The sequence below is a fragment of the Ornithorhynchus anatinus genome, chromosome 12 (assembly GCF_004115215.2).
Source record: "Ornithorhynchus anatinus isolate Pmale09 chromosome 12, mOrnAna1.pri.v4, whole genome shotgun sequence".
NCBI lineage: Eukaryota > Metazoa > Chordata > Mammalia > Monotremata > Ornithorhynchidae > Ornithorhynchus > Ornithorhynchus anatinus.
Window position 1 is genome coordinate 10,472,042 of NC_041739.1, and position 27,076 is coordinate 10,499,117.

The 27,076-nt window shown below is 44.8% G+C and overlaps 1 protein-coding gene across 1 annotated transcript in view; it reads left to right on the forward strand.

Annotated features, from left to right (window-relative positions):
* Window positions 1–15,585, forward strand: part of SH3RF1 (SH3 domain containing ring finger 1) — a 187,524-nt gene extending 171,939 nt beyond the window's left edge. Inside the window, exons 11-12 of the mRNA XM_029076818.2 lie at window positions 3,943–4,283; window positions 13,043–15,585. Of these exons, the coding sequence (XP_028932651.1) occupies window positions 3,943–4,283; window positions 13,043–13,211 (510 nt within the window). The 3' untranslated portion in view covers window positions 13,212–15,585. The remainder of the gene's footprint in view (window positions 1–3,942; window positions 4,284–13,042) is intronic.
* The last annotated feature ends 11,491 nt before the right edge of the window (window positions 15,586–27,076 follow it).

Consider the following 27,076-nt stretch of genomic DNA (forward strand, 5'->3'; position numbering starts at 1 on the left):
TGAAGGGTGAGAATAAAGTGGTGAACTGGACAGTGGAACTTTCTAGACCCCTGTTGCATCAGGGCAGAGATGCTTCATAAAAACCCAGACTCCAACCTGGTTTTAGAACCCTGGAGATTTGAGTTTTCCCTACTCCAGAGCTCACGATACCCAGCTTCTCTCCCGAACAGTTCCTTCCATCATTAAATTCACCACAACTCCTCCCTCTCCCTTCGAGCATAACAAACCCCATCTTCTCTCCTTCCTATTCCTCTCTTCCTTGCTGTGTCACCTACTGTATCTTTAATGAAACAGTAATCTAGACTACTCCACAGCATCTTTCCCTGCCTTAGGTGGCAACCTCATCAGACAGCCAGGGTTTGTCAGACTCAGGTCATCACCCAGAGTCCTTTGGTGGCTCTCCAGCTACCCCTTGAACACTCCAACTATTACCTTCTAACCATCATGACTCTAGAAAGTCCCTTCTTTAATCAATTTCCCGAATACTAGAAATACATGATGGTGTAGGGATCGACATTCTGGTTCGTCCACGGGCCTCCATTCCTCCATCTCCCATCCCGTCTTCCAGCCAGTTCTCTGCTTGTTAGGTTGGAGATGGGTGGGAGAAGAGATAAAACTCAAATCTCCCAACGGTTGTTCTGGGGTGAGGGTTTAGTAAAAAGTTGGATGAGGGAAGAGGTAGAAAGTGTTGACTTTTAAATTTTCAAGTAAGAATCTGGGAATTTCTCTTGGGGTTTAGTTATCCACGCCTCTTCGTGACCACCATGATAGGGAAGTTCTTTTCCCTTAATTTGGTATTCATATTTCCCTTGTGAAAAGTGCTTCCATTCTGACTGCCAATTTCTGTCCTTAAGAGTTCTTTCTACCGCATTGCACCATTTTGGTATCCATATCCAACTGGAGCCACCTCTCGAGCCCTGGGAAGGGTAAAGTTTTGTGAATAATAGCAATCCCTCTATAAATGTGTGAATGTATGTGTTTTTTTCTACCCTGGGGAATCCACAGAACCACTAGACTTATGAGAACCCATCAGCAAAGACTTGTCTATCTTCTTTTTGAGGACAACAATATGATGGTTTAAAAATGTTTAGTGTCTTTTCATTCAGCTGCCACTAATGCCTCTCATGTTGGGTTTATAAACATGAGGTAGCGCTTTTGTCTGTAAGGAGCCGGGTTCTCAAGACCCAAGGTGCCATGCTGCTTCTTCGATAATGTCAAGAATATCATAATTACAGATTTAAAGGCCTGACTCAGTAGGGTAGGGACTGCATTTTGTCCATACTGTGTCAGTTCCTCTTTCTGCTTGGTACTGTGCCGGGCACGCAGTGGATGCTCAATTAATATCTGTTGATGATGATAACACTTCCCCTTAGAAGTCATTAAAGCAAACTGTACATAATTTGTTTAATCTCTCAAGATGAACCAATCCATCTTTCCCCCGAATCATTTTTCATGGCTGTTTTTCTGAATCTCATCCAGTTACCTGACATTTTCTGAGTGTCCAGAACCAAGGCTTTAGAGATGCTTTTAATCAAAGCCAACCGAGATTGCAGTTGATTGTCAAACCTACTGTTTGGGGTGGGTCTGTGGGAGTTTGGATTTGAGATTGCTCTTTTTGAAATTAAGGGCTGGTTAGAAACTGCTGATGGTGATAGCCGTTACGGGAACAGCATGGCTTAGTAAATAAGAGTACGAGCCTGGGAGTCAGAGGACCTGGGTTCTAATCCTGGCTCTGCCCCATGTCCGCTGTGTGACTCTGGGCAAGTCACTTAGCTTTTCTGTGCCTCAGTTGCCTCATTTGCAGAGTGGGAATTTAAAGCAGGTGACTCAGTGGCAAGAGCCCGGGCTTGGGAGTCAGAGGTCATGGGTTTGAATCCCAACTCTGCCACTTGTCAGCTGTGTGACTGTGGGCAAGTCACTTAACTTCTCTGTGCCTCAGTTACCTCATCTGCAAAATGGGGATGAAGACTGTTGGCCTCACATAGGACAAACTGATTACCCTATATCTACCCCAGCGCTTAGAATAGTGCTCTGCACATAGTAAGCGCTTAACAAATACCATCATTATTATTATTATTAATACCTGTTTCCCCTCCCTACGTAGATGGTAAGCCCCAGGTGGGACCTGATTATCTTGAATCTACTCCAATGCTGACAGCAATGCTTGGCACACAGTGAATGCTCACTAAGTACCACAGTTATTATTATTGTTATTATTGTTATTCCTAGGTGGATATGCAACTTTAGGAGCCTCTATATATATCTTTCAGTTCTGTTCAGGTTCAGAGCACCCAGGAGTACGTCTGAAGAGCTAGGCAGAGTAGTAGAGTTATTCAGACATTAAGTCCAAGCAGCACAGCCCCTTTTTGGGTGCTGGCACGTCTAGTTTCCACCGAATTTTAAGAATCCGGGACTTCTTTTGTTCCTTGAGCCACAGAGCTGTATAGCTGGCCAGAATTCTCGTGCCTGGCCTCTAGCTTGTGCTGCTTCACTGCACTGAGGATTGTTCACCTCCAGGTGCAGGGATGATTTCAGCAGCCCCCCAGGGGCTGATGCGAATTTTGGCAAGCTGTGACGAGCCCCAGTTGACTAAGTAGAGCTTATGTGTTATTTCCCTTCAAAAGCCCAGCTAATTGTATGACATGGTTTTCTTGTTTGCTCATTTTGGTGCTGTGCTCTGCACTGAGAAGTTAATGAGAATGTAAACCCTTTTCCCCAATTCAGGTTGGGTCCATTGATTGGTGAATTCAGAAAAGCAATCTGACATAATAATGCTCCACTGTACCTAAAGGGACTCAGTAGAAGTAAAGAGGAAGAGCACAAGACAGAATAGCAGTGCTTGGTAGAGGGCTTTGCATCTGAGAAGCACTTAATAAAATTTTTTACTATTATTATTTCTTAATGGTGTTTATAAAATGTTTTCTCCATGCCTGGCACGGTATTAAGCACCGGGAAGATACAAAGCTAATCAGGTTTGACAGTTCATGCCCCACAATTTTTTTTAATGGTATTTGTTAAGTGCTTACTATGTGCCCGGCACTGTACTAAGCGCAGGAGTAGTTACAAGGTAATCAGGTTGGACACAGTCACTGTCCCACATAGGGCTCACAGTCTTAATTCCTATTTAACAGATGAGGAAACTGAGGCTCAGAGAAGTGAAGTGACTTGCCCAAGGTCACACAGCACAGTGAGACAAGGTCAGGATTAGAACCCAGCTCCTCTGAGTCCCAGGCCCGTGCTTTTTCCACTAGGCCATGTTGATCCTCTACTATGATATTTGCTACTATTAAAACTACTATACACTATACTACTGCTCTATTTCTAGAGGCAAGAATGAAAAAAGTCATAGTACAGAAAAACTGCTAGGAGAAAGCTGCTCTGAAACCAGGGTATGGCCAAGCAAAAATAATGTAGGACAAAATTACCAAAGCAAAAGATTTTCCCCTTCTTCCATGAAAAAACAAGGATCTTGATTGTATGTTGGTGTTAGTCCTGACACCAGTTCTTAAAGAGGCCCCTGCAGTGTGAAAATGGTCTTATTGAAACTCTTATTAACTGGTGACATTTATTCCTTTCAGTGGAAGCAGTTATTGAGGGGGTATATTGGCTCTCAGTGTTAAAGCACCTGTCTCTGATCAAAGCCTTAATATCTATAAACAATAAGCTTCTTTTCTTAAGCTAAGTGCTACTTTGTTAAAGTTTAACGGGGCCAACTCACCCTTATCTGTGGACCTGAAGGAGTGGGGGTGGGGGCAGGAAAACGCAAAGGTGAATGGAATCTACACTGAATTTGAGAAAACTTAAATTCTGGTCATTTGTTTCAAGCTCCATCCCCAGTCCTTTCATAGAGAACTTCGGGAAATAATTCATGTGTTCTGATTCTTGCCTAGAGATGCCCCGGTGCATTTATCGGAGTCTGATTAGTTGATGTATCTCTTGCAGAAAGAAAAAAAGGGTCTCTTGAAATTGCTTTCGGGAGCGTCCACCAAACGTAAGCCCCGAGTCTCTCCTCCGGCCTCGCCGACTCTGGAAATGGAGCAGGGGGCGGCGGAATTGGCCCTTCAGGGCGCGGTGGGCCCCGAAGTCCCACTGGGCGGTGGTGCCCATGGCCGATCCGGGCCCTGCCCCGCGGATGGCGACGGCCCGGCCTCGACGGCCCAAGAGGCCCTCCACCGGAAGGCGAGCTCGCTGGACGCCAGCGTACCCATCGCTCCTCCACCGCGGCAAGCGTGCTCCTCCTTGGGTCCTGTCCTGAATGAGTCCCGGCCTGTGGTGTGCGAAAGGTAAGCTGGAGGTGCCGGTCTAGAACAGGAAACAACCACCCCAAAAAATGGATTTGAAAATCAGTCAATCAGTCATATATGTTTTGAGTGCGTTCTCTGCGCTTGGGAAGGTACAGAACAGCAGGGTTTGGTGAATGTAATCCCTGCGCGCAAGGAGAATGCAATCTGCGAGGTAGCCCAAACCAAATGAAGGGACATTATGGGGTAATGTGTTTCTGAATGTGGTATTTGTTAAGTGCTTACTACGTGCCAAGCATTATATTGTGGTCTGGATAGATAGATAGAAGATAATCAGGTAGGACACAGACCCTGTCCCTCATGGAACTCAAGCACTCTCCCTAGGAAGGACAACAGGTATTTAATCCCCATTTTACACTTCAGGAACCTGGGGCACAGAGAAGATAAATGACTTCCCTAAGTCCCATTTACTGCAAACTGAGTAATTTCCTTTCCTATCAAGAACTAAACAAAACTCCTCCTTAAAAAAAAGCTGACCCTTCTCTCTTCTCCATGCAGAGCGGAGTAGAGATTTGCTTACAGAGGCACTTCCTTCCTCCATTTGTTCACAGACATCTCTCATGGTTTCCCTTCTTTATGGACTCTCTCGACATCTCATGTGAGATTTGCAACTACAGTGTGAGCTTCTTGTGGACAGGGCACTTGTCATTTCTTTGTTTTGTGCATCCCAAGCACCTAGTGCAACATATCGTACCAAGTGGATGTTCAAAAATACTAATATTGCTAGATGAAGTTTGTCAGTTTCTGAAATCCATTCACTTTTACTTCCGTTATTCACAAGCAGAAGCTGGGAAGCACCTGGAAACTTTTCCAATCTAAAGCTTTTGATTCTTTTTAATCCCCAGGCCAGGAAACCGTGGCTCCCATGGAGGTGTTTCTTGGCGAATTTCAGCTCTTCTTCCTGAGAGCTAGTGGCTCAACTCTATTAAATGCAGCATAAAAATGAGAGGGATGGCAGCAATTCTGAGGTTGATTAATGGTGCTTTGGAGTGAACAGTTGTCTCTCGATATAGCAACTAGTCATGTAAGTTGTTAGGAGGAAAGACATTATATTTGGTAAGACAAGCATCGTCTACTAGGAACATTTAAACGGCACGATGAAATGTTGTTACCTAAAAAGACATTTATCCTGAGAATAGGCGCATCATTGATTGAAGTAAGCGAAAACATGCTATATTTTGCAGTGTCAACTGTTGCGTTGCATTGTGTTTTCTCATTGGGCACATTTTCCTGTAGCTAAAAATAGTGGCTTCTTTGGGAAGAGTATTATGTTTGCTCAAAAACAGTAAAGGATGGTTCGGGTTCTTTTTGAGCATTCCAATTTTAAATTGACTCACAGTTCACCCAGTTATATACATACATATATACATTTATTCTGGAACCTCACTAAAAGATGAAGAATTTCTGTGGTGTGACTGTTCTGAGTTATCTTTTGCGGGGGAATTGTATGGAGAAAGTCATGCAGCTCAACTCAGGGATTGGTTCAATAGAGAATGAGTTCAGCTGTACAAATTAGATGCTTTATAGCTTGAAGTGATCTGGTAGAACACATCGCATCAGTAGTATTTATTGAGTGCTTACCTATGTGCAGAGACTGTACTGAGTGCCCAGGGACTATAGTAGAGATTGTCGACATGACCCTTGCTCTCAAGGAGTTTACAGTCTTACTTGGGAGGCAGACATTAAAATAAATTCCAGGTAAGGGGTAATCCCATTCTCATCCCCGCAAAAGAGTATGTTAAAAGGGTATGGGAGTCACAAGGACCTGCGTTCTAATCCTGGCTCTCTCACTAGTCTGCTCTGTGACCTTGGGCAAGTCACTCACTTCTCTGGGCCCCAGTGACCTCATCTGCAAAATGAGGATTAAGACTATGAGCCCCATGTGGGACATGGACTGTGTACAAACTGGTTACTTTGTGTCTACCACAGCACCTAGAACAGTCCCTGGCACATTTTAAGTGCTTAACAAGTGCCATAAAAAAATAAAATAAATACCGCATTGCAATACAACTTCTTTCATTGTGTTTTCTCCCCCCGGCTTTGCTTTCGGGAAGCAGCGTGGCTTAGTGGAAAGAGCACAGGCTTGGGAGTCAGAGGATATGGATTCTAATTCCAGCTCCACCACTAATTTGCTGTATGATCTCGGGCAAGCCACTTAACTTCTCTGTGCCTCAGTTACCTCATCAGTAAAATGGGGATTAAAACTTGGAGCCCCACATGGGACAACCTGATAACCTTTTATCTACCCCAGTGCTTAGAACAATGCTTGGCACGTAGTAAGCGCTTAACAAATACCATTATTATTATTAGTTTCTTGGGTGGCTCAATCAATCAGTCGTATTTATCAAGTACTTACTATATGCAGGGCACTATCCTAAGGGCTTGGGAGAGTACAGTACAACAGAATTTGCATATATGTTCCGTGTCCATAACGAGCTTGCAGTCTAGTGGGGGAGACAGAGATTAATATGAATAAATAGGTAATTTAGAATATATAATTGAAAGGTCATTGAAAGTTTTTCTTCCGTTCTCACGGTCTGCTGCTGGGATAGTCCTCTGCTTTCCAGGGATGGATCCTTCCCATCGGCGGAAATCACGGGAACTGCTCCAGTTGCTTATTTACATTTCTCCTGACTGAGGGGAAGTACTTATTCTCTGCTCCGATTCCTGGCACAGGCCCATGGCTTTTTTTCCCACCTCATTGGGACTTTGCTTTCTTTCCTCCATTGATTTTATGCTTTTTGGAAAACGTGTTCAGCAGCGAATCAGTCCCTTCTCCCCAAATCCCTGTATGCGGTAACTGAGGTCCCGATTCCTCTTCTCCCCCCTAATTCCTTTTCTCTCAGCACTTGCGTGAGTCTTTGTGGCTGCTGCATTCTCTCCCTAAATCATCTCTAAAAGGCTCCTGTGGTTTCAGGGACTGTGAGGACTGGAAACCGTCCTTCTGATGGCTGATGGGAACTCGGGGAGGACACATGTATAATTTAATCAGTGGACAGATGGGCACATGCATAATTTAATCAGTTGACAGATTTTCCAATAAGGACGTTTTCATTTCCACGAGAGATAAAGGAGGCTATCGTGAGCATCTTCTGCCCGGAGTCTATAATACGTCTTCTCCAAAAAGAATCTTTAAGTGTAGTAAAAACAATAATGACAGAGCTGGCGTAACACCACCTCCCTCCCCCACTGTGTACACAGACACACACACACACACACACACATTTCTCATACTCAAATGGTCATGATCTGAACTTAAATGTGAATTCCTGGGTAAGTCTGAACCGCATGCATATTAAAACTTGGGTATGCCTGACTGCCTGCATATGAAAACATCTGCTGGGATTCGTAAGAGAAAATGAAAGCGGTAAATAGGACTAGGAGAAGGCAGGAGAACAACGAAGACATAAAATTTCCGCTCACATCAAAGGCCCTGCCCTTTATGTCTAAAGTGAAAGGGATACAATTAGGAGAGCCGGGACTGTTAATGAGAAGAGCGCCGCTGAAATGTGATGGCTTAAGAGCGTTCATAATAAGCAAGATGAACCTTGAAGTGTGTCGAGAGGATCGTGGTGTCAGCTGAGGGGAATTCACTGGGGGAACCAAAGGGTTCCTTTGTGTTTGCTAGGGAGAGCAAGGAAAATGTGCTTAGAGTCCCGGAGGCAGGCAGCAGAGATTGGATGAAAGCAGAAGTAATATCAGACCGTGCCCTGGGATTGTTGTTGGTTTTTTTTCCTTGAGAGAAATAAATAGGAAAAATCAGATAAAACTGGAGAAAATTCTTAGTTGAAGTTATTCTAGAGTGAAGGCAAGGGACAGAGGGATGGAATAAAATACGATATACGTCCTCTCAGTTGTATCTTCTGTGTGAATAGGAGAGGACCCAGTGGACAGGAGAGATAGACTAACAGCTCTGCTTTAAAAAGGATTAGTGAAGCAGCTGGAAAACTACCAGGCTGCGAGTTCAGCTTTTAAATTTCAGGGGAAAACCCAGGGTCTCTGATGAGGGAAAAGTTAAGAACACTTGGAGATGTAGAAATAGTTGGAAGGCGCACCGGTTAAGAAATGAGAAAACTGAGGCTCAGAGGGGTCAAGATTTCCAATTCCCTATTTTCACTCTACTTCGCTGCTTCCCCAAAGCATTCTTGCCTGAGTAGCCAATGCCAGGACTCTAGACAAATGATGGTAGATAAATCCTACCCATATTTTATGAAGAGGAGAACGTTACCCATAGTAGTAACTGTCTGTATTAAGCACGTACAATGCAAAGCACTGTACTAAACACTGGGGGAAAAGTATAGGTGAGAGTTAGATAGGGCCAGTGGACCCCAGGAAGCTCAACAATCTAAAGACAAAGGAGGAGGCTAGTTCGATTGGTGTCTTTATCTTAGGCTATCTGCTATACAGTATTACCACAGAGTCTGTTGATTTGGGACATAGACAAGGACCAAGTATTTTTGTTTTCTTAAAGGAGAACCGTCAATCAGTCCAATCGTTGTAATTTATTAAGTGCTTATTGGGTGCAAAACACTGTATTAAGCACTTGGGAGAGTAGACTGTAAGCTCCTTGTGATCAGGGAGTGTGTCTGTTTATTGTTATATTGTACTCTCCCAAGCACTTTGTGCAGATCTCTGCACACAGTCAACACTCAACAAATATGATTGAATGAGGGCTGTACTATAGACTTCGTAGATATAATCCCCACCCTCAAGGTCCTCAGGCAATGCAGGGATCATTAATGCTGGCCACTTCCATCCTACTTCCAGCACTGATCCTGGACTCCATCTAGAGAAGGGGTGTGTGTCCCCTCTAGACTGTAAGCCCAATGAGGGCAGGGAACATGTCTACCAATTTTGTGTATTACACTCCCCCCAACTCCATGAGAAGCAGAATGGACTAGCGGTGAGAGCACTGGCCTGGGAGTCAAAAGGATCTGGATTCTAATTTTGGCTCTGCTGCTTGTCGGCTGTGTGACCTTGAGCAAGTCACTTCACTTCTCTATGCCTCAGTTAACTCATCTGTAAAATGAGGATTAAGACTGGGCAGCCCACAAAGGACATGGACTGTGTCCAACCTGATGATCTTTTATGTACCCCAGTGCTTAGTAGGGTGCCCGGCACATAGTAAGTACTTAACGAATGCCATAAAAAGTGCTCATTACAGTGCTCTGCACACAGCAAGTGCTCAATAAATAGCATCAATCGATTGATCGGTGCCAGGAAGCTTGTGGGCGGGATGGAAGTGGAGGGGTTATAAAGCTAAGGGTGTATGGAAAAAACCCTTCACCTCCCTGGGACAGACCCTGCCAGTGAGGACAATTAATGGGTCTTACGTCAGTCTGGAAATCTCCATACCACTTTCCCCTCTTTTATAAGTCAAAAAACTATAAGCTGCTCAAGGTGAAAAGCTAAGTCCTCATGAAGGTCCATGCTACTAGTCATGCCTTTACAGCAAAGTAATTTCTTTCCTGCACCTGGGGGTCTTAGAGTGGTAAAAAACTGTGTCAAAGTTTCCACTGCACACATGGTTTCCCACTCCCTCTGCCAGAAGTTTATAATATAGCAGGGGAAATTTGCTCCCATTGGGAACTTGGCAGGAAACGAGTTCTCAGCTCAACAGAAATTCTGTTTAAATTTTGCTGTTGTTGTTGCTAAACAAAACCAGTTTGGTGCATTTTCCAAATTGCCAATATGAAATCAGTAATATTACAACATCTTCAAAGTCTACTTTTAAAATCCAGTCCAGGTAGACAGTCCGGGGATGAAGCGTGGGTGATTAAGCCTCAGCGTGGTCTGAAGTATTTATTATTTTCAAAGGACCCAAACTTGGCTGAATTTTTTAATGTTCACAAAGCACCTGCATTCCATAGAACTAGGGTTCTATATTATAAGCTATTTATTTATATTAATGTCTGTCTCCCCCTATAGACTGTAAGCTTATTGTGGGCAGGGACTGCAGCTGATAATTCTGTTGTATTGTACTCTCTCAAGTGCTTGTCCATAGGAAGCACTCAATAAATATCATGGATTGATTGACCGAGTCCTGGAAGAGTCCTGGACTGGTTATCTCACCCAACTAACAATTTCTGACATTTGTGTGTTCAGATTCCTACAGACATGTGGCTTTGAGCCTGTGCAGGCGAAAGACCCCAGTGAGAAATGGCTCCTTTCGGTTAGATTTTCCTTTTTTCCTTTTTTTCCATAATTAACTTATTAATATTAATGTCTGTGACTGTAAGCTCATTGTGAGCAGGGAAAATGTCTTCCAATTCTGTTATATTGTAGTCTCCCAAACGCTCAGTACAGTGCTCTGCCCACAGTAAGCGCTCAATAAATGTGATTGATTGAGTCCTTGCTCGACCACCTCTAAAGGAAAATCTACCACTGAAAAACAAGCCAACTTAATGTTTGTATCTCAAGGAGGTTTTTCACCTTTCCTTTCTTCTAAGGGCAAATTTTGGGTTATCGAAAGCAGAAATGACCAGGGAGTCATCCGTTTCTTCACTGGGAAGCCTTTAAATCCTTGGTCAGGCTGTGAGTTCTACCCCAGCTTGGGACTGAACTGGGCACAATGCAAGAGCCGGTTCTGTGAGGTGAAGCCTGTTGAAGCTAGAATCGTTTCTTCAGGGCCAGGTCCATTCTGGAAAGGCAGGACTAGGCCAGTAGGTTCATTCATTCATTCATTCAATCAATCATATTTCAATTCAATTCAATCCTATTTATTGACCGCTTACTGTGTGCAGAACACTGTAGTAAGCACTTGGGAAAGTACAATATAACAATAAAGAGACACAATCCCTGCCCACAATAAGCTCACAGTCTAGCGTTGGGGGAGACAGACATTAATACAAGTAAGCATGCATCCAGGCATTAATATAAATAAATAAAATTACAAATATATACATAAGTGCGGTGGGTTGGAGAGGGGTGGAAGAGCAAAGGGAGCGAGTCAGGGTGACAAGGAAGGGAGTGGGAGATGAAGAAAAGTGGGGCTTAGTCTGGGAAGGCCTCATGGGGGAGATATGCCTTCAGCAGGGGTTTGAAGGCAACGAGAGTGATTGTCTGGCCAGAGGTAGGATGTTGGCCAGCGCTTACAGTGTGCAAAGAACTGTACTAAGCGCTTGGGAGATACAGTACAAAAACAGACACATTCCCTGTCCACAAAAAGCTCACAGTCTAGAGGGGCAGATGGACATTATTATGAATAAATAAATATTTATTTATTTATGCCAGGTCCACTCTGGCAGGGCAGGACTGGGCTAGGTCCACTCTTGGAAGGGAAGACTGGGCCAGTCCACTCGGGCAAGAGAGAAGGAGAAGATTGGGCCAGGTCTGCCAAGTTGAAATTAGGTCTTACTCTCCCTTTCCCGAGGCCCAGCTTTCATCACCAACACCCCAACACAGCAATTTCAAGGACGAAGCATTCAAGGAGAAGCAGCATGGCTCAGTGGAAAGAGCATGGGCTTTGAAGTCAGAGGATGTTTGTTCTAATCTTGGCTCTACCACTTCTTTGCTTTGTGACCTTGGGCAAGCTACTCAACTTCTGTGTGCCTAACTTACCTCATCTGTCAAATGGGAATTAAGACTGTGAGCCCCACGTGGGACAACCTGATTACCTTGTATCTACCCCAGTGCTTAGAGAACAGTGCTTGGCACAAATAAAACATTTAACAAATACCATAATTATTATTATTCTTTTATGACTTGGAAGAAAAAATGAAAAACCCTCACCTGCAGTGCCGAATACTTCAAAACGTAACACCAGCCGAAGGCACATACATTAACCCAAAGTTTCTGTCATTTGCTTTCATTCATTCTTCATTCCTTTCAGGACAAGACAAGGGAAAGGGCGGGTCTGGGAGCAAGGACTGACAGGAGCAATGAAGGAAGAATGGCAGGAAGCCTACTTCCTCCTCCTCTTCTCCAAACTCTGCAGCTGCTGTCTGCATTTTTGCCTGAGGAGGCAAGGAAAAGAGGAGGGAGAGTAGGATGAAAAAGAGAAACTTGAATCCCTGAAGTTAATTGTGGTATTTTTTAAGTGCCTACTGTGTGCCACAAACTGTCCTGAGCGCTGAGGTAGATACCAGATAAGCTGGTCAAACACAGCCCTTGGCCCTCACTGGGCTCATCGTCTAAGGGGGAGGGATAACAGGTATTTAATTTCTATTTTAAAGATGAGGAAACTGAGACACAGAGAATTTAAGTGACTCGCCCAAAGTCACATAGCAAGCAAATGTTGGAGCCAGGAATAAATTACAGATAGGGGAAATGGCAGAGTGTAAGAATATGTACGTAAATGCTGTGAAGTGGAGGGCTACGGTGAATATCAAGGGTGTTAGGGTAAGATCCGAGTGCATAGGCAACACAGAGGAGAGGGTGGGAAGGAGAAATGAGGGTTTAGTCGGGCAATGTCAGTGCTGGTCTTCATCTTCTCACTCAGCTGAAATGACTACGTATAGCACGTGGGCCTCGGCCTGGTCCTCCAGTTATAAAGAACCTAGTCACGGCAGTAGGGTGGTGGGACGGTTGGCCCGTGTGAATGTAGCTTCCACACCGTTGACGTCAGATCCATTCTAAGCAGAAGGAAGTTATTTTTGAGTTAATCTCTAAACTCTGTGAACAGCTTCATGCCCCATCCTGCTTTGGTACTTTGGATCAAGTCCAGACTCTGTAAACATTGTAATGCTTTCATCCCTTCGGTTCTGTATAATCTTCATTCAAATATCTGCTTCTGTCTGCAGGCACAGGGTGGTGGTCTCTTACCCACCCCAGAGTGAGGCGGAACTCGAACTCAAGGAAGGAGACATCGTTTTTGTTCACAAGAAGAGGGAGGATGGCTGGTTCAAAGGCACCTTGCAACGCAATGGAAAAACTGGCCTTTTCCCAGGCAGCTTTGTGGAGAACATCTAAGGACGCGTATTGAGAGTTTCCACCTCCGCTCCACTAGGAAATAGCACAAAATAATCTTGGCAGAAAGAGCACAGTCATGGATTGTCAGACGATCAAGAGTTGAACGAAATGATCGCCAAATAACTCCAGTGTCCGACAGCACAATTACACCAGCGAACAGAGATGATGAAGACATTAGCTGGCTTTGTCCCTTTGGATTCTTATGTGTAAGGTGTGCCTTGTACTGTCTGTCTGATTGACTTGTACAGAGAAACCCTTTTTTTGTCGTTAGGTAACTAAAATGGACAATTGTTTACAAGGCTGTAACTAATTTATTTGGATTTCAAACTTGAATTCTTCTTGCAAAAGATCAATTCTTGGGATTATGACCTTAACAAATTATTAATTTATGAAATGATAGCTAAGGAGAAGCTGGATTCTCTCCTGATGAGGAAGTTATTTCTTTAGACAGAGTACGTTTCTCTACTCTATTTCCTCCATTTTAAATGGCGTATGACAGTGGAGTAGATCTTTTTGAAGTGTCAGTGTGATCAGATTGTGGCAACCGTGGTGTTTTGTGGATCATCATTTCAAACTGAGGAAATGTGAGGTCGTTTGTATTCACGGTCATGAGGGAAATACTGGTTGTTCTCCAGTCTGGTTCTCCAACAACATACACGTGCCCCAGAAGCAATGTAACATTTCTGGTAAATGCAGATGTACAATTTAATAGACATCAGATATGTCCTTAGGGTGGCAAGAGGGAAACTGTGAAAACACCCCAAAGATAGTCCCTGACATTCTAGGTTAGTTGGAGGATGTTGCTCCAAGAACTAACATACATTTCTTCTGTGGGATGTTTGGGAATTCCACAGAATGCAATCACTGATATGTAAGATGAAAGCACAACACTAGGAAAATATAAACATATCTAAGAGACAGATTTGTTTTTATGACAATAGCAACATAATCCCTTGAGTTGGAAATTAGGTTAAATTCAAGTTGTACTCACTGTCTGAGAATGGCTCTGAAATGTAGTTTGCTTTTTTTTTCTTTCCTAAGTGGTCTGCATGCCCGGGAGACATTAAAAACCATGTTTGAGCAATAGTGGTGGTAAGTGGTGCACTTGTGTTGAAGTAAAAGGCTGTAAGAGACACTGTGAAAAGTTTACTAACTTTTTAACCATGGAGACTCTAGTCCATTGTGATTTCTTTTTCCCCACTGTCTTGCATGTTGCTGAATTCCCACAGTAAGATAAACTGTGTATGATGTCGTGTTTTTCATTGCAATTTCCCATTGGGGTGAATTCGCCCTCAGAAATGCTCATGGCAGGGGATGTAAAAAACACAAAAAACAGTATTCTCTTCTACCCCCACCCAAAGTCACTATACTGACAAGAACTCTGAGAGAATTGAGATGGCAATTTGAGGGACCCGCCCGTCTGTTAGACATGCCTTCCGACTTCCGTGCAGCCACTGGTTAATTGGTGTTTCGGTGCGGGGCTTGACATCGGGGAGCCAACCCACACCTTCCCATTGTGGCAGGACCCAGCGAAGCTGCCCATTTTCTCCTTTCCTTTGACCACGTTAGCCTCTCCTAGTGCTCATGTTGTCATGCCGGGTGGCAGTGGAGTCGGAAAATACTTGAAAACCCAAAAGGTGGAGGATTCGTAAGGTTGTGAGGTAAACCGTTGCCATAGATTTCTATTTGACAAACAGTTTAAAATTTTTTTTTTTTTTACTTTTAAGGATTACAACTGGGAAAATGTAAACAAAAACTACAGAGACTTCGTGTGACAGGAAGTGCCGTGGTCTTAAATATATATATAGAAAGAGTTGAATATGAATATGAAATCATTCCTAAATTAACCATTTTTATGAAACACTGTACATTATGTTCCTGTGTTTTAAATATTTTTTTAAATAGTTTACTTGGACAGTCATGTAATATATAAAATGGTTTTGTGAAAAAGAACTTTAGCTAAAAAAAGCTGCCATCAGCTTTCATCGGCATAAGTTGACACTAATGTGTCATATTCTTTATTTTGGGAAATTAGAGCATTTTATACAAAAAAAGAAAAAGACTACTACAGGTTAAAATTCCTTTTTCTACCTGTCCTTTCTCCTTATTTTAAGCTCTGTGATTTCCTCTGTTAATAGTTTCATGGCGTAAAAGTCAGTTAAAACTTCATCTGTTAATAGTTCTGTTAGATGATATAATGTATGACTTTTCTATTGACCTTTTTGAAAACAGTAGTTTAATGTTTTGTAACAAGGGCTTGTTCCCCAGCAGCGCAACAATGAAAAAATTGCAATTTATCATGTCTTTCATGTGAATGATTGGGGGAGGGGAGATAGATAAAAGGATTCAAGATTAAAATTTGATGTTCAACCTCTATGTCTGTCAGTCACTCTGACAACTACACTGAGCAGTAGTTAGTAATAGTAATAGTCTTTATTGAGAGCCCATTTGGTTTGCTGTACTGGACTAGGATCTTGGGAAGTACAGAATAAAGTGACCCATTTGCTGCCCACAAGGAGTTTGTACTCTCCAATGAGAAATTTTGTCCCCCTCTGAGATTGGGTGATATAATTGCTAAAATGTCAAATGTTTAAACATTCCCATTCCTGGGAAAATTGTTCTTGGCAGACAGCTTGAAGCAAGAAGGTGTGTGCCAAAGTCCAGAATTACAGGTGCATGCAATCTAGTTGCCAATAACACGAACAAAACGTTATTTAGACGGCTCACCGAGGAGATTGGCGTCATTTTCAGGAGAGCACTGTGAAGACCACAAGCAGCGAATTTACAGAGGAACCTTTCTCAGTACCTCTATTATCATCAGTGGAATTTTTTGAGCACTTACTTTGTACAGAACAGCCTTGAGTCTCAAACCCTTTCCTCGAAGAACTGGCAAGTCTGGTGGGAGAAGATGAGTAGACATGTATGGTTAAGACCGAGGGTAAAAGCGGGTGATGGTGAGATACGGTTTGCTAAATCAGATTTCCAAATTAGCACCAAATACACCCTGTTCTGCTGTATCACAAATTTTCATCATACGTTTTGGCTTGGTCATCATTAGGGATTTAGAGAATACTCTCCCAATACCACGAGCCTGTTGGGCCCCAGTGTGAAGCAGTGTAGAAAGAAACGATGGTTGTGTGGGTGAGTATTATAATGCATAGTTTCCTTAATGCAGGGTTTTTTCAGAGCACCAATACTTCACCATAGGAGAATGGAGTAGGGTCCAGAATAGCTCATGGATGTAAAAAAAAAAAAAAGGTTCAAGGATGGAAATGAAGCAGCAGAAGACTGGGTTGGCAGAAGATTTCTTCTTCTGGAAGGGCTTTAAAGTGAAGGTGTAGATTTTCACATGCTCTAAGGGGGCAAGAATCAATTTATTGAGCACTTACCCTGTGCAGAGCACTGTAATAATGTTGGTATTTGTTAAGCGCTTACTATGTGCAGAGCACTGTTCTGAGCGCTGGGGTAGATACAGGGTAATCAGGTTGTCCCACGTGAGGTTCACAGTTAATCCCCATTTGACAGATGAGGTAACTGAGGCACAGAGAAGTGAAGTGACTTGCCCACAGTCACACAGCTGACAAGTGGCAGAGCTGGGAGTCGAACTCATGACCTCTGACTCCAAAGCCCAGGCTCTTTCCACTGAGCCACGCTGCTTCCCACTGTACTAAACCCTTGGGGAGTACACTGCCAACAGAGCTGGTAGTCATGTTCCCTGCCCACAATAAGAAATCAAAGAAATCCCATTATTTCCTGGACCAAGGGTGGGAGTGTGGTACAGTGGAAGGAGCATGGGACTGCTTGCCTGCTGTGTGACCTTGGGAAGATCACTTCACTTGACTGCCTCTCAGGTTCCTTATTTGAAAAATGGGAATAAAATACCTGTCCTCCCTCCTAAACTGTGAGCCCTGTATGGGACAGGGACCGTGTCCAGTCTGATGATCTAGCTCCACACTAAACACAGCGCTTGGCAAACATAGTAAGGGTTCAACATATACCACATCGCAAGCTCTTAATAAATACCATAATCGAGTCAACTTGAATTGACCAACCCTTAAAAATATTTCATCATAGTCAGATCATGCATGAGCTCAGTACTTGGACAACTCCATAGCCCTCTTAGCAGTAAAGGCAAGCGATTTTCCCTTCAGTGCTTGGCACGTAGTAAGCACTTAAATATTATTATTATTACTAGTAATAACAAAATAGATTTCTGTAGAAAAGTTCGGTACTGGTTGTCTCCTTAACTCTAGATAGTAATAGTAAGCCCCAAGCCCAGTAATAAATCGGCTCAATTTCAGTGGGGAATCTTGACTCTGGTTGATTTATAGCCCTGCATTTTTTAACCCCTATTGGGGTTTGGCTGACTTCAGGTCAGCTTGTGATCGGTCTCGCAATGCTGCACGCGAACCATCTCTGGGCGTTTTTGGCCTGCCAGGCTTCTCGGCGAGCACTGTGGCTTCCTACGTTCCTGCCAAATGAATTTCCTGGTGTCTAGGCAGCCGGGATAAAGATTCAGGACACCCTCCCTGAGCGTCTCTGATTTAGAATGCTGCCCTTAGCCGACTGGAGACTTTTTTTGTTTATAGAGGAAAGAAGTCTGGCTTGCCTAATTAGAATGTGAGATGGTGCCTTCAATTATGCCTCCAAAACAAACAAGATTCCTACTCCCCTTCCACTGAAGCAAGGTCAGTTCAAGTTAAGGCCAGTGCTGTGTCATAGCCTATCGCAAACACATCGAGTTCATTAGGGCTTATTACCTCCACTTTCAATTCTTCCCCAAGTGAAAATTGAAAGCTTAATGGAATTAGTCCCTGTTTTTTATGGCATTCAAGGCTATTACAAGACACAGAGTAAGACCTTGTGTTGCCATCCTCTTACGTCAAGCCAAGTTCCTCGTGAATTATTCAGTCACAGAAGCTCCTTCAATACACTCCCTGAAGGCAGGAACGGAGAAGAAAAGCCACCTCAGTGTCCTTGACTCTCTTGTTGGTCTCGGCTATTTCCGTCAGTTGCACTTTTCTCAACTCCAAAGTCTCACGCTCGCATCTCACCGCCTGATTGAAAAGGTCCGTTGGTTCTGGGGGCGAGGCCAGGGTGCCGTGTGCTTCCTCTGTGTTGAGCGTGCGTGATCGGGCTTAGGTCTGGGGAGTGGGTGCTATTTCTGGGCCACTACTGGATGGATGGATGTTGGTCTCGTGGGTGGCTGCACTGTAGTCAGGGCAAAGCCTTTCCAGGCTTGTGCCCAGGGAGCCCCAGATGAAGCCATCAAACCTGTGGCTACTGTTGTTGCTTTCAGACTCCCTTAGGGAAAGCACCATCCTGAGCAAAGTTAGAAAAGGTGATCTGCTGGCTTTGCTCCTGTGGGGAAGTACTGAAATTGAGAGCTCAGAAGAGGAAAAACAGGAATGATTCATTCTCTCAAACCGCAGTATGGTCTGATTCCCTGAGAGGAGCGGCACAGCCTAGTGGAAACCCTGGGTTTGGGAGTCAGGAGGCTGGGATTCTAATCTCTGCCCTGACACTGGCCTGTGGGTGACCTTGGACAAGGCATTTGATTTATCTGAGCCTCACTTTTCTCACTGTAAAACGGAGCGGATCCTTGCTCTCCTTATCATCATTATCACTGGTATTTATTGAGCACTTAACTATGTGTAAAGCATTGTACTAAGCACTTGAGAGAGTAGGATCCAACAGAGTGCTAACAAATACCATAAAAACAAAACAAAAAAACCACATGGGGTAATCTAGCCAGACCAGTCAGCCTGAAGCATTTATTAAGGACTTCCACCTGCAAGGTGCTGACCTAGACACTGTGGAGAATCACAGAGCAAAATAAGACCCTGTTCATGGGTAATAGACAACTCAATGAAGGTGATGGGCTGACCAACCCCACCAAATAGATATGAAGTGTGAGTGGCAGAGGCATAAATGACACATAGGAGTGAAAGAAGCCTGCTGTGCAGCCTTGGTCAAGTCGATTCACTTTTCTGTGCCTCAGTTTCCTCATCTGTAAAATGGGGATACAATATAATCATAATTAATAACTATATTTGTTAAGTGCTTACTATGTGCCCGGCACGGTACTAAGCGTGGGAGTGGGTACAAACAAATCAGATTGAACACAGTCCCTGTCCCATGTGGGGCTCTCAGTCTCAATCCCTATTTTACAGATGAGGTAACCGAGGCACAGAGAAGTGAAGTGACTTGCCCAAGCTCACACAGCAGACACATGGTGGAGTCAGGATTAGAACTCATGACCTTCTGACTCCCAGACCCATACTCTATCCACTACACCATGCTAGGATTGACCTGATTGTCTTGAATCTACCCCAGCTCTTAGTATAGTGCTTGGCACACAGTAAGACCTTAACAAATAGCCATTTGTGGTACGAGGTAGCTGGAGTGATTACACTGAACAGGATCCTCTGGGATTAAATCTGGAACCCTCCTAGCTAATTTTCCACATAATTCAGTTCCTGAAAGTATTTTGGTTTTAATTATCTGGTTGCACTGTACTCTCCTAAACACTTAGTACAGTGCTCTGCACACAGAAATCACTCAATAGACATTTTTAAACAAACCTCCAGCCTCAAAAGATGTTAGAAAGCTGGGCTCTAAATTCTTTTCCAAAGAAGGGGGGATGGGGGTTAAGAAACTTTCCTTCCCATCTGGCTGAGGGGGAAGGACGGCGGGGGCTCTTCCACCTCCCTCCCAGGTCTCCCTGAAAGAGTCCCTGCACAGCTTGTTTCTCTAGGGTATCATTTGTGGGATTTTTCTGATGTGGTGGCGTAGGGGAATCAAAGCCATACGTAGGTCCCACCCTTTAAGCAGAGATTCCTGTTTCCTGTGATTTATTTACCCACTGAGGTCGAGACGTGGGCATGGAACCATCCAGGCCCTCTAATAAAGCTACAGGGAATGACGCTTTTAAGAAGCATGCCTCCAAAGAAGGGCTCAACATGGCATCATCGCTAATAACTTCCCTACTAGCTAGAATTCTCAGTTGTTGACTTTCAAAGAATCACAAGGGCAGGGAGAGGCTTGAAAAAGTCAGCTAGGCCATGACCCTGCCTCCAGGCCAGGCCCATATTTAAGGGATCCAGCCCAGCTGACAATATTTAGAGGCTGCCTGAAGGGAGGAGCAGCGTGACCTAGTGGAAAGCTCTCGTCCAACCTAATTAACTTGTTTCTACTCCAGCGCTTAGAACATTGTTTGACACATAGTAAGGGCTTAACAAATACCATTAAAAAAATAAAAGCAGCACAGGTGTAGGAGTCAGAGCACGTGAGTTCTAATCCCGATTCTGCCATTTTCTTTATAATAATGGCATTTGTTAAATGCTTACTCTGTGCCAAGCACTGTACTCAGCACTGGAGTAGATACAAAATAATCAGGAGAACAGGTACTGGATCCCCATTTTGCAGAGGAGGGAAATGAGGCATAAAGAAATTAAGTGCCTCGCCCCAAATCACACAACAGGTAAGTGGCCTGCTTGGCCATGCTGTTTCCCTGTGGTGTGATCTTGGATTTAACCTCTCTGGCCCCAGTTTCCTCGTCTGTAAAATGGGATGTCTGCTCTCCCTGTCTCTTAGATTGTGAGCCCCAGTTGGGACAGGGACTGTTTTCCCCCACCAGATTAGACCCTCCTTGAGGGTAGGAATTGTGTCTACCAACTCTGTTATATGGTACTGTCCCCAGCACTTAGTACAGTGCTGTCTCTCCCCAATTAGACCGTAAGCCCGTCAAACGACAGGGACTGTCTCTATCTGTTGCCGACTTGTTCATTCCAAGCGCTTAGTATGGTGATCTGCACATAGTAAGCGCTCAATAAATACTATTGAATGACTACAGTGCCCTGCATACAGTGAGCCTCAATAAATAACCATTGGTTTGTTGAATGAATGTGTCAGATCTGCTTATGTTATATGTGCCCCAGTACTTAGTATAATGCTTAGCACATAGTAAGCACTTAAATACCATCAATAATCAATCAGTAGTATTTACTGAGCAGAGCACTGTACTAATCGGCACTTGAGTTGGTAGACAGGGTACTTGCCCCTAAGGAGCTTATTTACATATTATTATTATCGTTACCTCTTAGATTGCAAGCCCTAGGTAGGACAGGGACTTTATCTGATCTAACTGCCTTGTGTCCACTCCAGTACTTCACCCAGAAAGTGCTTAATAAGCCCCATTTTACCCATCCCCACCCCCCTGAACCTCTCATTATCTACCAGTTCGGGCCACGCATGATTGGCCCCTGCACTTTATCTTTCTCTTTTGGAAAAATCAACTCCTCCGTCGGGAGGGGCTGCAAGGGAAAATCGTGTACTTCACTATTTTCATTCGAACAGGACTCCTGGAACGGTGACAACACCCCTTCCCACTGCAAATAACCGCCCCACCGCCAATGTGCAGGACACAGGTGTCTCTTAGACGGCCTGAGCGGAGTTGGAATAAAACTGCGGGGTGCTCGGTAATTGGGCAATGAAAAAGCCTCCTGGCAGTCCATCTGCGAACTGACCGAGACTGTAGAAGGTCTTTCAAAGTCATATGCAATTTCATCAAACCCAGTGTGTCACAGAGGTTTAAACATGGCAATTGCTTTCTTACAACGATCTCCCTGGTGCAAAATCAAGTGGGGTGATTATAAGCAAATTCCGTTCGGGGGCCTCTCCCAGGCTTTTAGGCCGCGGACTCAAGAGGCCGGTGTTGGGGAGATGTGGTAGCCGTGTCCGCTGAGACTCCTTTGTCCGGTTTCGTATTCACGGCATGCACCTCTGGGATGAAGGGTCTTTCCCTTGACCCTGTTCTTTCCACCTCTGCTTCCCTGCTTCTGTTTCACCTCTCATCCCGGCATCTACCAGCAGAGAGGAAAGAATACCGACATTGCTGTTTTCTAAGAATTCAAGGTGTTGCCCACTGGGGGAGCCCGCATGACACTGGGTGTTGTCAGTCATATGATGTTTCAGTAGAAAAAGAAAATGACATTGTTCCTAATGAGTTGGAGTAAATGCTTAATCAATCTATCGTATTTATTGAGTGCTTACTGTGTGCAGAGCATTGGACTAAGCGCTTGAGGGAATAGTATAGAAGAATCATATAACAGTTGGTAGTCATGTTTCCTGCCCACAATAAGCTTAGAGTCTTATTTCTTCCTGGAAGCCCCCCTCCCTTCCTACTTAGGGTTGAACTGACCTTTTTGCAAAGCCAGACACTGCTGGAGAGATACAACAGGGCTACTGCATCATCGTCAGCTACGACTATGTATCTGAGGGTCCAAGATTCAAAGTGGAACTGGATCCCACTGAAGGCTGTCTTCCATTCCTTTACCCAGATGTCTCCATTTATTAATGATTATTAGGATCGTTATGAGTGTTAAGCATTCTCTATGTGCTAAGATAATCATGTCTCTGTCCCCCATGGGGCTCACAGTCTCAGGGGAAAGGAGAGCGTGTATTGAATCCCCATTTTACAAATGAGGAAACTGAAGCCCAGAGAAGTTAAGTGATTCGTCCAAGGTCATACAGCAGGCAAGTGGCGGAGCCGGGATCAGGACCCAGGGCTCCTGACTTCCGGGCCCGTGCTTCTTTCAGTAGACTGCCCTGCTTTCCATGATGAAGAGCTATGGATGCCTAGACCTGGACCTCTGTGTGCTCTTCTGATTGCCGCATCTTAAAGGTTGATAGAGTTGGAGAACGAACAACTGAAGTGATCGAGGAATGTATGGGCGGACGTGCTGGAGAGGCTTCCTTAGGAGGTGAGTCTGAAAAGGTTAGGAAAGATGAAGGCTGAGAGGGAACATAATGGAAATCTGCAAATCAGGTAGAGTGCAGAGAGGACAAACATGAAGTTGGTGTCCACCAAATTCCCCAACACCTGGATGAACGGCCCCTTATCGAAGTCTGAAGGAAGTAAGACATTAACAAGCCAAGGAAACACTTTTCACACCAGGGAAGTTCAGCCCATGGAATTTGAGACCACAAGAAGTTGTGCAGGCTGAAAATATCTGCAGGTTAAAGAGGGGCTTGAAAAGACTCAGGGATGAGAGGGACTGAATGGGTCCCTGGTAGGAAGGGGAGGGATGTTAGATGGTCTCTCCAGACCTTGATGATAGATGTTGAGATTCAACCGTCACCTCGTCTGTGCAAACATATCCCGCTACTCTTGTCAGTGGCCTGGATCTGACCTAGTTCTGGCAGTTCTTATGGGCTTCTGTTCCTTCGTTCTTGTGGGACTGGTCTACCCACGAGCGAGGGAGAGGAGTAAGCGGCTGACTCACTTGCAAGTCGGGCTTGGCTGGGAATTCCGCAGTGGGAGTCGGAGGCCCCAGCTCAGATCTCCTGTTTCAGCTGCCTGACGTGGCCAGGAAATGAGCCCACTCAGTCTGAAAGCGGGAACTCCCTGCTCCGGGGTTTTTTCAGCATCTGGTGCTGCTCCCTTAGGGCTCCTCGTTTGCAATTCAAAAGCAAAAGGGACTGTTCAGTTCGCCTTCCCAGGACCTTAATCCCCAGGGCCCAAGGAAGGGGATGAGGTCAGAAAGAGCCTGGGGAGATACCCAAGTTTGTTGTCTCCTCTCTTCCACGGAACACCATCACCAGCATGGCCAGGGGGACTAGTTTTCAGGCAGCAGCAGCAGCTGGTCCTGGTAGCCCTTGGGGACCCACGGGCTACCAGGACCAGCCTGCTGCTGCCTGGAAACTAGTTCCCCCCAAGGGGCAGAGGGCCTGAAGCAGCTTTCTCTCTTGACCAGTGGTTTAAGGAACTCTGCACAATTAGTTTAGCTCACCCTCCTTTCTCCAGAGGGAAGGAACTGAATTCCTGTCTCCATGCTATTTGTGAGTCAGAGGGGAAGTTCAGGACATTAGAGGCCATCCATGGTCATGATCAAAGCATTCATCCCGTCTCTGTCCGAGCATGGCACAGCAGCAGGCACAAAAACGCAAAGTGGGCCTGCTCTCAGATGGTTTACAATCCAAGCAGAAGATGCCGATGCAGGCAGTTGGTATTAGACTACGTATTCAGTTCTCCCAACAAGGGTTTTGGACAGAACGCTTTTGGAAAACTAGGAAACGTTTTCCCATCGACAGCTATCTGGACGGAATGCAGCGGAGAAAATGGTTGTGCACATATTCCCTGTGCCGGTCTCCAATGCAAGTGTTCTTTAATGTGGTACATAACCCCCACTTTATAGAACTGGTGGTACCAACGACTGCACAGGGAAATAACACCCAACCGAAGACAAGGTGAATTTACAGAAATGCCCACTGAAAAATATTGAAAATCATGTTGTGGGATTGTCAATTGCTTTTGAAATCAATTAATTAATGGTATTTATTGAGCATTTACTGTGTGCAGGGCTCCCACTGAGAGACTGAGCCCCATGTAGTACAGGGACTGTGTATATATACCCTAAGCTTAGCATAGTGCTTGGGATAACAAGCCCACAACTTTGATGTCATCCATGACTCCGCTCTCTCATTCACCCCACACATCCAATCTGTCACCAAAACCTGTTGATCTCACCTTCACAGCATCACCAAGATCCGCCCTTTCCTCTCCATCCAAACCTCTACCATGTTAGTACAGTCACTCATCCTATCCTGACTGGATTACTGCATCAGCCTCCTTTCTGATTTCCCAACCTCCTGTCTCTCCCCACTTCAGTCTATACATCACTCTGCTGCCCGGATTATCTTTCTATAGAAACGCTCTGGGCATCTCACCACCCCCCACCACCCATCCTCAAAAATCTCCAGGGGTTGACTCTGCATCAATCTCTGCATCAATCTCTGCATCAAGCAAAAACTCCTCACTATTGGCTTCAAAGCTTCCCATCACCTTGCCCCCTCCTACCTCACCTCCCTTCTCTCCTTCTACAGCCCAGCCCATGCACTCTGTTTCTCTGCCACTAACCTCCTCACCGGGCCACGTTCTTGCCCGTCCTGCCTTCGACCCCTGGCCGACATCCTACCTTTGGCCTGGAATGCCCTCCCTCTTCAAATCCACTAAGCAATCACACTTCCCCCTTCAAAGCCCTCCTGAAGTCTCATCTCCTCCAGGAGGCCTTCTCAGACTAAGCCCCCCTTTTCCTCTGCTCCCCCTCCCCTCCTCATGGCCCTGACTCACTCCCTTTGATCTACCCCCCTCCCAGCCCCACAGCACTTGTATGTATAATGTATATATTTATATATACATATGTATATGTATATATTTATAATTCTATTTATTTATATTAATCATGTGTATATATCTATAATTCTATTTATTTATATTGATGCTATTGATGCCTGTTTACTTGTTTTGTTGTCTGTCTCCCCCTCCTAGACTGTGAGCCCATTGCGGGCAGGAATTGCCTCTATTTGTCACTGAATTGTACTTTCCAAGCGCTTAGTACAGTGCTCTGCACACAGTAAGCTCTCAATAAGTACGATTGAATGAGTGAATAGTAAGCGCTTAACAGATACCAAAATTATTGACTTTGCTTTCTGTAAGGAAGGAATGGGAAGTTCTTCCAATGAAACCAAAGGAGGACCTTTGGAGAGTCACACTCTGAACCATTACCTCAGAGGAGAGGAATAAACAGAAGTAGGAAAGAGAATTGTCCTGCCAGCTGCAGGCACCAGACCCCCGGCCAGTTAGGAAAGCATGCAGAAAATGCTCTGGTCAGGAGTAGCCTCTGCCAGGATTGGCTGGGGAAGAAAGGATTAGAGTGGCTGATCCGGTTCCAGAATAGATGTCGAGTCGGTTTCCTTGCCGGGGGTTATATTTTTCTTGGTGGGAGGATGTTGAAAGATGTCATTATGTGATGCGATTATAAAAACAACCCCACAGGATCATGACGCCTGCCTCACTTAACTACAGTGGTCATTCTGATCCTCCTTTTGGGATCAATCTCTCTCTCCCTATGCTTAGTGGGCCCATATTTCTGTTGCCTCATCCAGCCTGGCCCAGACAGGGCCACAGGGTAAACCAAGTTCTGTAGCCTGCCCAGCTTCTCCATGAGGAGAGCTATATGACCGCTGTTGGTAAGCCAGGGCCTATCTTTTCAGCTACATCTCTGTTGTGGGAGGAGGGTTGTTAGAAGTACCTTAACCAATCATTATCTTTCTCCTGTGGTTTTCCAAGCCTGGGGCTTGTTTTATTCATCTGACAAGCAACGGGCCAGATTCTCCCAGGCAGGTCCAGTTTCCTAGAAGTGGTCAGTCAGATGCATCCAGGAGCCTAGCAAGTGACTTCACTTCTCTGTGCCTCGTTTCATGGGGATTAAAACTGTGAGTCTCTTGGGGAACATGGACTTTGTCCAACTCGATTAGCTTATATCTACCCCAGCTCTTAGTACAGTGCCTGGCACAGAGTAAGCCCCAAACAAATACCAAAAAGTCCCAAAATTAAACAAACACAAAAAACAAAGTGACCTCGGCGATTCCCTGTTGCTTTGAGAGAATCGGGGTGTTCTTGCCACTTCCAGTGAGTTACTTGGGCTCGGGGAGAAGCGACTGAGCTGACATAACTGGGCAAACCTCAGTGGCAAAGTATGGTCTCGCCTAACATGAGTGTTGGGTGGAGGAGATGGAGGAGTGTGTTACTGAATGAGCACCTGAGCTCCAAGCCCTCCGCAGGACATCTTTAGCCCAATCCTCCCCTCATTCCTTTCCTGGGAGTTCCTGTGAGAAATGGGGAAAATGTGGAATATTACCTTCTGCTTGGTGCCTCTTTTTTAATGGTATTTATTAAGCACTTACTATATAATAATAATAATAATGATGTTGGTATTTAAGTGCTTACTATGTGCCAAGCACTGTTCTAAGCACTGGGGGGGACACAAGGTGATCAGGTTGTCCCATGTGGGGCTCACAGT